Source organism: Phragmites australis, chromosome 19 (assembly GCF_958298935.1).
Source record: "Phragmites australis chromosome 19, lpPhrAust1.1, whole genome shotgun sequence".
NCBI classification, from domain to species: domain Eukaryota; kingdom Viridiplantae; phylum Streptophyta; class Magnoliopsida; order Poales; family Poaceae; genus Phragmites; species Phragmites australis.
In genome coordinates, this window is record NC_084939.1 from 19,652,215 (window position 1) to 19,665,727 (window position 13,513).

At 41.5% G+C, this 13,513-nt stretch overlaps 2 protein-coding genes across 2 annotated transcripts; both read right to left on the bottom strand.

Annotated features, from left to right (window-relative positions):
- Positions 1-595: 595 nt before the first annotated feature.
- Positions 596-2,186, bottom strand: LOC133900663 (putative clathrin assembly protein At1g33340). The gene has a single exon (XM_062341864.1). It carries the CDS (start codon positions 1,890-1,892, stop codon positions 762-764), a length of 1,131 nt encoding a protein of 376 aa, XP_062197848.1. The 5' UTR covers positions 1,893-2,186; the 3' UTR covers positions 596-761.
- Positions 2,187-9,113: 6,927 nt separating this feature from the next.
- LOC133900613 (uncharacterized) lies at positions 9,114-13,296 on the bottom strand. Its single transcript, XM_062341810.1, has 6 exons — positions 13,054-13,296; positions 12,233-12,298; positions 11,238-12,140; positions 10,492-11,158; positions 10,247-10,411; positions 9,114-10,156 (listed from the first exon to the last, which is right to left on the bottom strand). Exons 2-3 carry the CDS (start codon positions 12,255-12,257, stop codon positions 11,251-11,253), a joined length of 915 nt encoding a protein of 304 aa, XP_062197794.1. The 5' UTR covers positions 12,258-12,298; positions 13,054-13,296; the 3' UTR covers positions 9,114-10,156; positions 10,247-10,411; positions 10,492-11,158; positions 11,238-11,250.
- Positions 13,297-13,513: the final 217 nt, after the last annotated feature.

The window sequence follows — 13,513 nt, forward strand, 5'->3', positions numbered from 1 at the left end:
CCTCAAACATTACTTCCTACCTGGGTTTTTTTTACCAACAAATAAGATTTATCGAAGGTCACCGACAAACATGATTTATCTGATATATCAGATATACCAGACAAGATTCAAACAAATTTACATAAATTCAAACAAAATACCGGTAAATATGGTAATTTTTTTCTACCAGGGTCCATTGGTAGACCCGATAAACCGGATATATTGAATTTACCAGGCAAAATTTTTTGGACATTTGCAAATACATACCTAATTTTTTATTTTTTGCAAGGATATCATTCAAATGACAGTTTTAATGACTTTTTTGCGATTTTCTAGTGGCAAACTTGCAATAACACTAGAGTGGTTTCTTTGCAATTGTCGCAAAAAATTTCCCTGCTTCCTGCCAAGCATGAGAATTGATTGAAGTATGTATAATATGCTCTTTGTTACACCATTTAACTGTGCAAGACCCGAAAAAAGAGAGAAGAAAAAAATGTATGATCACCAGATCTCAAAAACAAGCTACATGGAAGGGATAATTAGCTAACAAAAAGATCAGACACCAAAAGGGAAATAAGCCCAAAATCAACTGGGCAAAATAAAGGAGAAACAAATAAGACACAAATCCTTCAAAATAAATAATTAACCTTGCACACAAGAAGATTGATCGAGAAGAGAGGAGACCGTCCAATCCGGAGCACCCAAAATTAACACACTTGGAAGTTGCAAAGAACTACGAGCTAGCTAGCTTGGCTGCACGGCTTTCAAAGAGTGAGCATCATCTATCTGCTGGTCGTCTCGTCGTCGAACTCGACCCACACCGTGCTGACCGTCGTCTCCATCTTGCGCGCAAACGGCGCGCCACCACCGTCGTCGCCTGCCTCCGCCTCAGCTTCCTCCAGGCCGTCTTCTTCGCGGTTCAGCTGCACGGGCTCCATCGTCGAGGCCTGCGCCGGCGTGACGACCCTGACTAGAGGGTACTCGAGGCTCTTGCTCGCGTTGCTCCTCTTGCACTTCTGGTAGAACTCCTTGAGCTCCGGCGTCTGCGTGCACGCCTTCCTCAGTATTTCGTGAGCCGAGACCCTCAGGGGCTTGCTTAGTCCAGCGAGGCTCCTCGATCGCAGCAGCATCGCGTCGAGACCTTCCGTGAACGCGTCGTAGACCTTGAAGCTCTCCCGGAGCACAATGCCGAAGGCCGACCGGGCGGCGGCGCTGGTGCTCGTGTTGTTGTCCGGCATTAGCTGGATGGCGAGGTCGAGCAGCCTTTGGCACATGGAGAGCTTGAAAAGGAGTGTCTCGGCGTCGGCGTCGTGGGAGGAGGAGGGAAGGGGCTGGAGCTTGCCGTCGTGGTGAGGCGGCGGCGGCCGCGCGGGCTCCAGGTTGCCGGCCTGGTTGATCACCCACTGCATGCGCTCCTCGAGGTAGGCCGAGTAGCCCTGGACGAAGGTGAAGGCGCCCGTGGCGGCAGCGGCGCCGGCGCTGACGTAGTCGACGCCGGCGGCGAAGGGTGAGCAGCTGCACTGTGGCGCGTCAACGCGGAGGTCGCGGGACGCCCAGAGGCCGCGGAGGTCCTGCTCGAAGTAGCGATCGCCGGCGCGCAGGAGGCGGTGGACGAGGAGCAGCGACCGGAGCGCGGCGGCCGGGGCGCGCGCGGCCTCGAGGCGCGCCGTGATGCGGCGGGAGAGGAAGGTGATCGCGCCCGGCGCGTTGGAGACGAGGAAGAGGATCTCGTGGACGTGCCGGTCGTCGTTGCCCCTGCCGCCGCTGCCGGTGCACCGCTCGATGGCCGCCTCGATGTCAGCGAGTAGCGCCCGGTCCGGGACGGCCGCCGAGGAGGCCTTGGTGGATGCCGTGCCCGCGTGGTCCATGATCGACCCTATGGCTGCCCAAATCTTTCCCTTGAACACCTTCATGTCTTATATGCCCTCATGTAATCATGTGTCATGAGAGTATAGAGAGGGGAGGGGGGAGGGGGGAGAAGAGAGAGGTGGTGCATGATAGTTATAGCACCCTCCCTCTTGTGCATGCACTCACTTGTAAGTGGGCCTAGAGAGAGAGAGACAGCGAGAGTTATAGATGGCTATGTTGTGCATGACCATGGTCTCATGAGAGTGTCATCTTCACAAGAAATTCTTGAGAGAAGCCTCTGCATCAAGAAGTCCACTATTGGCCTTATGACTTGGGGAAAAGGGGTAGCAAGAGGAAAGCGAGATCCCACTATCTGAATGAGAGAGAGACAGGGACAGAGATAGAGGGAGGGAGAGTGCAAGAAATTATATTCGGAGGTCAACTCTTGGGTGGGGGAATCAAATGCCTTTGGAATGAGGTGCCTCCTCATGCATCAAAGGCTTCTTCCATTGGTATTTCATTTGGACAGTAGTTTTGACTCAAACAGCTATAGTTTTTTAGTATTAGCATTTGGATTCCTACACATCGACATCAAACAAGGAGCTATTTGAGAGGAATGTAGGATTTGAAACTAATTAAAGGTGAACCACAATTAACCCACACTTGAGTACCTACCTATTGCTACTACAGAACCTCTCATCACCGCTGGTTCAAAAACTACTTTATTGCTGGTTTTTGAACCGATAGTGATAATCATTACTGCCAACTCAGCAACTGGCACTGATACTCACTATGACTGTCAGTTCGTGGTTCTAACCGACAGTGATAGTAGTATCACTGCCAGTTCTTGGCTCCAAACCACCGATTGATATCTCTTATCACTGTCGGTTTGTGGCTCCAACCAGCAGTTATACACAATCCTGACAAAAAAAATCAGAACTGAAACCGGTATGCCATAATTAATTAAACGTTACATTACTAAGCCAACATCACTGTTCTTCATCACATTAATTACTAAACCCTAGATAGCAGTCACTGTACAAATAGAAGAAACATACGGCCACCCGCATGCAAAAGGAACCCTAAAACTTCAATTTGGATCACCGTCACAAAAGAACCAATTGTCACGTGCCTACGCCTACCACCAGTTTGAATCATCAATGATGAAGTAGTCATCGAGGCCACCGTCATCGTTGTTGCTTGACTCCTCGATGTCCTCTTCTTCCTTCTCCTCCTCCATTTGCTAGTGCCTTTTCGGTGCCGGTTCATCAATGAAGTATTCCCAGACTTCGTCGGTGGACGAGGACCCTACCGGTCCGGAGTTGGACTACGCCTCATCCGAACTCTCCGACATTAGAGATACCTCTTCATTGTCGGATGAAGGCACAGGGGTGGGTGGAGTGGCCAGAGATGGTGGTGGTGAGGGAATTTCCATGGCGAAGGAGGTCACAGTGGCAGCGGCGACGGTGGAGAGAGAGGGCGGAGGCCGTTCTTGTTCAAGAGAGAGAGAGAGAGAGAGAGAGAGAGAGAGAGAGTAGGAGTGACCGTAGGGGATGTTAATTTATAAACTTTAGGGAGAAGTTGTACCGTTAGTGCATGGAAGTTGTACTAGCAGGGCTATCACTATCGGTTCTCGATGGAATGGCTTTTTATGTGTTGGTTGAGCTTATGAACCGGTAGTGATATTTTCTTATCACGGTCAGTTCTTATTACGAACCAGCACTAATACATTACTGCTAATTCGGAAAAAGAGCCGACAATGATAATCAACTTATCACTACCGGTTCGTAACGAGAACCAACAATGATAATCACTAAGTGATAACCACTATCACTGTCGGTTCTTGATGGCTCGACTTTTTATGTGTTAGTTGAGGTTATGAACCAGCAGTAATAGTTTATTATTACCGATCATGTAGTAGTGTGTCACAATAGGAACAAGTCATACTATATATTCCCTTCTCTCTCACACACACACAATTTCACCCCCTCACGCATATGGTCCTAGCTATATAGGTGAGGGATAATGTTAGACTTGATTTATACTCAGATATATGTACTTCGCAGGAAATATAATGGAGGGTATCTTTTGAACTGCTCATGGTGTAGTTTAATTACAGTGTTGATGTTGTTGCTCCAATGCACTTTGTAGGACAAAGTGTGTCGCCGGATGCGTGGGCAAATCGGATTGCGAAAAGTGTAGGCTGAACAATTTCATCGAAAAGATGTTTTCAATGGAAAGAAAAATTGATGGCGCATGATTCCTGGCCATTTGAAACAACTCAACCCCACATATATTCTCATTGTGTTGTATTGGATGTGATAGCAGTGGTTAAAGTAGCTAGGAGAAATGGTTAAAGAATTAACATTTGTTTTTTAAGTTCAAACAAAAGGAAAGAGGAATAATGCAACAGTTTTGCCATTATGTAATTTAAGTACACTTGCACTGATTAAATGTCAGGATTCTGGAACTAGTTAAAGAACTAATTTGAGGGACCTACTTAACAAGAAAACAAAAAACTTGTGTATCTATGTCGACATTTTGACACCACTAGTTTCAGTACGTCCACCATGCTTGAATAATTCTTATTCGCAAAAAGGAGCGATCACATGGGTTGATAGCAACATCACTGGGATTTCTATGTCTCATATTCCATAACCAAGCATGCCAATTCTACAAACTTTTTCTGATCATTTGGTTCATTCCATGTCCTGGCATGAACCATTGCACAAAGCACATTCCATGGGAGGGGAGGGCTGGGGAAAGTGATCGAAAAGGCAGTACTTGACAGGACTAAAGGCAAAGGTTATTTGATAGAACTTGCCTTTTAGTGAAACAAACAGTGGACTTATAATTTATTTTGTTATAGTTGCTATTCTTTCCTGGCCTCTGCCTTAGCTTGGCAAATTCCATAGAAAAGATAACATTTTTTTAGTTTTATTGCCAAGGGCCCTAAGCACAACCTTCATATGAAACAATAACTTGGAATCTTCAGAGGTTACTATACTGCAATTTGATGCTGCTTTGCTACAGCATCAGATTCAACTACATTAACAAGGAAAATATTTTGTTCGTTAGTTAATCGGCATTAGAGTAAGAAAAAAGTCTCAATAGTTGAAGAGAAAATGTATAAAAATAGATATGGACCTAAGTAAGTAGCAATACCAAAAATATGCATCATACTTTAAAAAGTCCAATGGAGTTATGGAATTAGGTTTCCCGACACACATTTTTCTTTCCTTTTTGTTTTTGCATTGATTTTCTTGAACTGTATGTTAGTTTGAAAAATCACGGAAAAAGATTGTTAGAGTAAATATGTGCTCCCACGAGTGAGTCGGCAAACAAAAAGGTACTCCGCCGCCAGCAAAAAACTTGTTGTTAGGGTTGCATTGAGTCACATTTTTTAAATATTTTTTGCTATATATCTTTGAAAATACTTGTAGTTGATATGAAATTTAAATGTGATGATTCATCTTGGAATTAATGTATTTTCTTAACAATATAATTTCATCTTTTATAAATCTATAAAAATAGAAATCGATGCTCATAGATGTTCTTTTTAGGACCATCACTGTCTAAGACGTATGTTATTTTTGACAGGAAGGAGTAATACATTCATATTACCTCCATTCTCTCTTATTTATCGTTTAGGACATTGACATGGTTACCAATACACATATTTTAACATTATTTTTTATATTTATTTTTTAGTGAAATTTGTTAAGCATATAACCATATGAAAGTATTTTTTATGTGAATCCATTCATATCATTTGCATGTGTCAATTTTGTGTGTATTAATGGTTAAAGTTTTTGAAGATTTGATTGCATGCATTCTAAAATGACATATATTCAAGAACGGATGTACTAACATGTTTTTGTATATGATTTGTTAATAATATGTTGAACATTCCATTTAAGCAACGTATGAAGCAACCAATAAGCTATGACATCTCAACTTGTTAGCATAGAAAAAATTATTACAAATCTCAAAGAAACCATCACTACTATATAAATGGTGATCCATACCTTTCTTTCACTGCCGATTCAGAAATAATCGGCAATGATAAAGTATCATTACCGGTTCTTAAAAAAACTAATAGTAATAACCCATCCGGCAAAAACAGTACGTGTAATCAAGTATCATTACTATTTTAATTAAAAAGATGACAGTGATACTATCACTGCTTGATTATCACTGTCAGTTCTAGCCATGAATCGACAGTGACAATAAAATTGTAGCCCATATTAAAAAATTAAAAAATTAAAAAAAATCATACGGAATCTAATGGAGATAAACTTTATATAAAAATTGTAGCACTTGATGAGATCTACAACTTTATAGTTAATAACTTTTTTATTTGAAGTCATAAATTCTCAAATAATCATCTAGAAATTTATGCAAGAAAAGTTAAAAGAATAAATCATTCCATAGCCATCGACTAGAACTATGAGGTGAGGTGATAATTAAACTTCGTGGGATGGGTGAAGTCACCGTTCCATAGTAAAAAAAAAAAATCTTTTTTAGTCTCAGAAACTAACTATACAAAATTGTTAAAGAAAAACACGCGTACTAGACCACAAAGTAAACTATCGAATCTAGTATAACACTAGTATGCATGATTAAAAAAGCCACACATAGACCTACAAAGTTGAAAACTGCAACTTGAAAGATTTTTTTTATGAATTTGGTAACTCAAATTGATGAAATATCTGTGCAACACTAACTTTCAGATGTAGCACTATGTCTAAAAAACTTTAGGCAAATTGAATAATATCAATTTTTGACCAAAAACTTCAGAGGTCATATCAATGGTCTTTTGAGCCTTTTTGGGGCGTCAAAAAAGTACCATGTAAACATGGTCTTTTTTCATATGTGCCTCCTTGTTAGCTTCAAAAGTAGAGGTCGAACATCGAAATTGGACTCCGTGTGTAATAGTTATGGCTATGATACCGAATAGTGCACGAACTGGTCTTCGGAAATTTATAATATTTTCATATGGAGTCGGACGGAAACAAATTTTATATGAAAATTGTAGCTCTCAACGAGATGTACAAATTTATAGTTCACAATATTTTCATTTAAAACAATCTAGATACCCAAATAATCACCTAAAGATTTAAGCAGGAAAAGTAAAAAAAATAAATTAACTCATAGCCATCAGCTAAAACTGTGAGGTGAGATAGTAAAGAAACTTCGCACAGGGGTGAAGTCGTAGGTTCGACTCCCACAAACTGCTCGGGCATGTAATTTGCTATATTCGATGAATCGACTCCCTCATAAGCCGCGGAGGTTCGTTCATCGAGTGCCAAAAAAAATTCGATCCCAAAAACATCAGGACCGGCTATTATTCCCGGTTCATAACGCAAACCGGTAGTGAAAACTCTATCACTGCTGGTTTTGATATTGTTTTGAAATTGGTTTCACTACTAGTTTTGATGTCGTTTTTGAACCGGTAGTGATGATCTTTTCTACAGTAGTACATGACTATAATGTAACTCTAGCTCTTATTTATTGAGACTAGGATGGACATAAAAATAGAAAATGATACAACATGTTTTCCTAGAATACAAAATAATTTAACTTGTTCTTGCAAACATATAATAAGAAAGACTAGCCTCTGGTGTTGATATTAAAATAGAATTCACTTGTATTTTCATCTAGATCTGAATCTACTTTTTCAAGAATTCCTTGCCCCATCTCAAAACAATCACACTTGAAGAAAGTTAATTATAGTTTAAACGCACATCTGGGTTCAAACTTAGATTGAGAAAATAGATGATTTTATATTTTTAGCATGAGTATACTAGTTTCTCTACTGAAAATCTGTTTGAATTGTATTTGTGCAATTGGAGTCTCATTCAAATATGGGTTCAAACACTAGCAAACAACAAAGACGACTCTTCGCAAAGAAAAAGGAGCATAGACGAATTGAAAGAAGTCTTTAGTGGCCAAAAAACAAAAATAAACTTACCCGAGAAAAAGAAAAAAAATCTTTTTCATTCCTATAGCGATAAAAGTCCTTCACTGTCTCCGTGGAGAGGACATGAGATCTACAGCGAACGCGCAAAGATAAACCAGGAGCAAGCTAGTAGAAGCTGCCGTGGCACCTGATCTGCTGTACCACTTGAATCATAATATCTATCGCCGAAAACCCTAGCCCCATTGTTGTCGCCAGGATTTGGCACGCGTGGAAAGAAAAAAAAAAAGAGATGAAACTGATCACAAAAGAATCGGGATAAACTTGCACAAGTCAAAAAGGCGAAACTTGGACAAGTCAAAAAGGTGAGGTTGGCAGAGTGGAAGATAAAGTTTGATAGGCTGCAAATTGGACAGGGACATGGACATGAACAGAAGACCAGGGCAGGGAGGAAAAGCAGCAGATGAGCCGAGGAAAAGCAGACCGCGATTGACGCACAAGAGATACGCTTGTAAACTAAATAGGGCATCCGATGCAGTCCTCTCCTCTCCCCTCGTACCAATCTGTAGGTTCCATTGGCAAACTGCAGCACTGCCAGAGTCAAACCCCCACTAGATTATGATCTACTATCTACTACACCTTTCACAAGTAGCCTCAAAAGTATATCTGATATGCTGGATGGAAAGATGATGCAGCAATTGCTGAAACTGAGACATGGGTTCCTGATCGATGATATTGGCAGGTGCAGGTAGTCCATTAAAAAAAATCTACAGAAAATAGGGCATACACTTTAGTTTACCTTGGTAATAGGACAGATTCACAAACCATTAGATGGTAGGCGCAAAGTAGACTTGAAGCAAGTCGAGAAAGTTCTAGAGTTTAGTAAAAGCCATTCATTCGATCGGCAGACGGGTTTGTAGCTCAGTGGCAAAACTCTTTAGGTAGAGGGAGCCGAAGAAAGTTCAACTCCCATTCCACACCCTAAAAAACCTCGAAAGTAGACCGTGCAGTGAAGATATGCTTCTAAAAAAAAAAGCCATTCGATTGATCAGAAAGCTGTCAAATTGGGGTTCACAATTTTGTCAGGCATTTTTCCACCCTTGGAAGAAATCACCGAAATTCGCGAAATTCGACCAAAATTTTGAAAATTTCGGTCAAAGTGAGCATTCAAAATTCAAAAAAATTGGCCAAATTTTGACCGAAATTACCAAAATTTCAACAGCCTGCAACCCTTAACCCCAATTTGACAGTATAGTTTGACAAAAAAATGTAAATAATTGCAATATATGTCACAATTAACGTAACAAAACTTGCAAACAAAGAATACCCATAATAACAAGTCCATACAAAGATCAAATATCCATAATGGCGATATCAAAACCCTTAATTCATACAAGCTTTATATGAATATGACCATAGCAAAAGATTAAAGTTCTATAACTCCATTGTGGGAAACTAGAAATATCAAGTTTCATACAAGCATTACATGGCCATAACAAAATATCAAAGTCCATAGTCCATAGAAGCATTACATGGCCATAACTAAATATCAAAGTCCATAGTCCATACATGCATTATATGGCTATAACAAAATATCAAATGTTCATAACTTCATATTAGGAAAGCAAAGATCAAAGGTTCATAACCATCTTCTTCTTCCTAGCACGCTCTGTCCTTTGTGTGATATGCTCATGACTCTTCTTCAAATTGTTTTTTTTTTTTTTTTGCCAAGGTATCATATGTAGAAACAAAGGCACACCCATTAGACTATTTGAGACACGTGAAAACAAAAGAAAAACACGCATAAGTAACTACCATCACATGCCCTTGGCTTGTCATACTCGTAGTCATCTCCGTGGTCATCATTGTCGGTACCTCCTACTGAGCTACTATCACTAAATTCTGCATAAGCGGGACTACCAGATAGGGTGCCATCACCTATGTTGTTTTCAGAATCTATGAAGTCATCTTCTTCATCCACCACAATCATCTTACCTTTCTTCCTATTATTCCTTTGCAACCTAGCAAGTCTCCTCTTCCTTGAACGACTAAGCATTTCTTCAAGAGACAAGTCATCTTCCTCAATTCTCGGCTTGTTCAACCATTCTATGATTGGGTTTGATTGATCAAACAATGTGGCATCCATCAACATAGCACATGGATCAATCTCTTTCTCGGAGTTATTTTTCCCTAGCAATCCTTGTTTGAAATGCTGCTTCAAATTGTGGTGTACATACACAAGCTTTCTTATCCTTTCATAACCAAGCCGGTTCCTCACCTTTGTATGAACAAGTGCAAAAGTGCTCCAATTCCGCTCACACCTACTAGATGACATGCACTATGATACGATGTGAATGGCATACATTTGCAGCTCCTTTGTGTCACCCCCAAACAATATCCACCAATCAGCTACAAAATGAAAAAGACATAATTTATTAATGCAAAGGGCCATACAAAAAAAATGAGAAATTCATGATTTATTTATGCAAAGGGCTATACCTACTGTCATTATGCCTACTGCACCCTTAGGTATTTTTCCATCAAATTTTCCCTTATAGGATGTAAAGGCACGTATTTGTCTTGTTGCCTCTTCGAGTGCCCTCACATAGTCATTATTCTCATAAAGGCAGAACTGATAGTGCCATACTGGATCAAGGACAGCAGCTACAAGAAAAGAAAATATAACATTAATTACGCTGCATGAGAATGATTAAAAACTAGAAATGAAGAAACTTTTTCCTTACCAGCAAGGATGAATGTGTCATCATAAAGATATCGAATCCTCTCCTTAATTATTCTCATGTACCTATGGCATGTTTGTGTACCCTCACCCAAATAGTTTTCCATCTCCTTAATGGCACTCAACATCCTTGGCATGAGACCAGCAACGGTCCCTTCATCTCCATCCACATAGCGTAGTACCGAATAGAGTGGGCCAACTATGTTTAGGACACCCTTGAGTTCATCCCACCATCAAGTACTTGTCATGCAGCTATCAAAGCCAGGCTCATTATTCCAGTCACCATTCCCCCACTCATCGGAGACCATCCATTGTCGGAATTTATCTTTCCTCTCCCACAAACTTTGAAGAAAACATGAAGACAGTTCCAAATCGGGTGGCATTCCATCGAACTATCTCTCCTCCAATCCATCTTTTCATCTCATTATGCAGCCTATTGTGGCTATGTAGGAAATTGGTGCACTTTTTGGCATTTGACAATCTACCTATGTCCTTCAATATGAGGTTGATGGTATGGGTGGCACATGGCTGCCAAACAATATGGAGCTATTCAGAAACAAGTTTGGCACATGCTTTCTTGTAGTTTGCTCCATTGTCCGTGACAATCTGCACAACATCCTTGTGGCCAATCTCATCTACAACCACCCGCTTAATGTGTCTGTATAAATAATCTGCATGGCAAACAATGACAACATAAATAATCTGCATAGCAAACAAATACTATATAAATTGCATTATTTTTTCTATTACCTACATTCTGGATTCACCCACTTGCATTGATAGTCTTATGGAAGAATGTGCGCCCATGGCAATACACCATGAAGTTGATAATGCTCATGCTCATGCTCGTGGGTCCTGTCCATGAGTCACACATGATTGTAACACCATATTTCTTCCAATCTCTTTTGAAGTCCTCAAGAGCCTTCTCAATGTCCTCATAGTTAGCATCCAAACATGGTCCATCGATGTCACTCCCAGCAAATAACCGACCTGCCATGCCTAGCTCTTGAGTCAACCTCATTGATGCTCGAAAATAAGGACAACTGGCTTTTCCCTCCGAAATATCATTTGCATGAAACCATTTGGCCCAAGCTTGTGCAAGTTTTTTCCATCTTACCCTGCTGCAATGTGGTGTCAATCCTAGGCTGGATAGAACTAGAAACTCTATCAAATAATGATTTGATCCTAGGTTGTACCGTTGGATGTCTCTTATATGTTGTAGTATTGGAAACACTAGAACTACCAGATCCATGTGAAATGTGGAACCCCTCATCTCCACTCTTTGTTGAAATTCATATTCTCTCAATGATAATGACTTTGCCATCTGAATCTGCTCCTCCTCATCACTTAGCACATAGATATGTTGATTTCCACCCATCTCCCTTACAAGATTATCTTTCAACCTCTTTTTGCTCTTCTGTATTTCTTTCCTCCTATCCTTCCCCTCTTTATACCTTTTCCGCATAGCATGCTTCACCTCACTTGTCGTATGCAGGCAACTAACAACATCACCTGGTATCCGAGCTAGATGCGCCCTTAGACGGGTTGCACCTCCAGATTTCTTGGACAAGCCACAAAACCCACATCTAAATCCTTGTCCAATACTGAAACCATGATTCCACACATTGAATATGTTGCCATCTTTTGCTTGACCTGCAAAAAAAGAAAGTACAAAAAATCAACAAAATTAAATAGCATCAGTTCCGATAAAAAATTTGCAACCACTGATCCAAACTGCAATGTACCTCTATCACCGGCAACATCAGGCATGGGTGATGGTTCTACATTAGTAACCACTGCTGGAGAACCGACTCCATTAAAAATACACAAAGATATTAGCATAAACAAAAATACACAATAAAAGATATCTCATCAGCTCAAGCAGAAATAACATCCTTTCTTGACTGATCTGCTGTATCAAAAGAATGACAGAAAGCAAGTTGCATTGATACGAAGGATCCAAACAGCTAAAACATATGCTGCTGTCACTGATAATATGTAATTATAGTAATCATGCATCAACCATAATCTTTTCTGAAGCACTACTAGTTCACAAAAGGAAGCAGAACCAAGTTCACAAGAAGGACAAATGAGAAATGACCATCACTGCCTCCTAAGATCTTGGAATGGGTTCAGATAACAACCTTTTGTTTACTCTAATAACATGGCCATCACATGCCCGACCCAAAATCCAAAACACTAGCAAATCACATGGCCAGTAAATGAGTCGCTGTGTTCACACCACGCATTCCATCTCAGGAAGACAGGAACACGCCGCTGCGGCGGGGAATCACGTCAGCACAACAGCACATCTCGACGGCCACTGCAACAGCGGGCTGGGGCATACCTCGACAGCCACCGCAAACAGCGGGCCGGAGCACATCGACATCGGTCACAGGGGACGCCCGGAGCTACCTCGACGGCCACGGTCAAACGGCCGGCGGGAGCTAAACTCAGCGACGCCACACCACGAAACAAACAAGGGGCATATCTCGACGGCACGACACAATGACTGGCCGGAAAGGATTTGACGACGGCACGACACAATGACTAGCAGATCAAGTACCTAGGTGCAGGAGGATTTGACGACATGCTGCAGCTGTCGCGTCGCGCCGCCTGTGCCTTGCGTCGCCCGTGCCGCGCGCATCGCCCCGCCGTGCCGCCCGCACGAGAGCCGCCGCCGTGCCCTGTGCCGTCCAGCCGCCCGCGCCCCACGCTGGGTGGTGAAGATTTGGAGACCGCCACCGCTCAGTGGGATGGGCTCGGGTGGGAGAGCTGGAGAGACAGCTGCAGAGGATAAAGTGACAGGGAAAATAAAATAATTCAAAAATGGCTAGACATTGAGGGAGTTTGGGTTATGGATAGAATGGGCTTGGACTGTTAATTCGTTTGGGCCGGGTTTATTTGAACTAGACCGAATTTTTTTAACCGAAATGGGCCAATTTCGGTCTAGGCCGAAATTAGCAAAATGCGCAAAATTTTACCAAATTTTTTTTTCCCTGACGACAACACAACTTTTTAACAAA

Coding starts and splice junctions, on each gene's coding strand:
- LOC133900663 (XM_062341864.1), bottom strand. CDS start 1,892: ATGAAGGTGTTCAAGGGAAAGATTTGGGCAGCCATAGGGTCGATCATG.
- LOC133900613 (XM_062341810.1), bottom strand. CDS start 12,257: ATGCCTGATGTTGCCGGTGATAGAG. Junction 12,141..12,232: donor TGATGTTGCCGGTGATAGAG/GTACATTGCAGT, acceptor CTTTTTTTGCAG/GTCAAGCAAAAGATGGCAAC.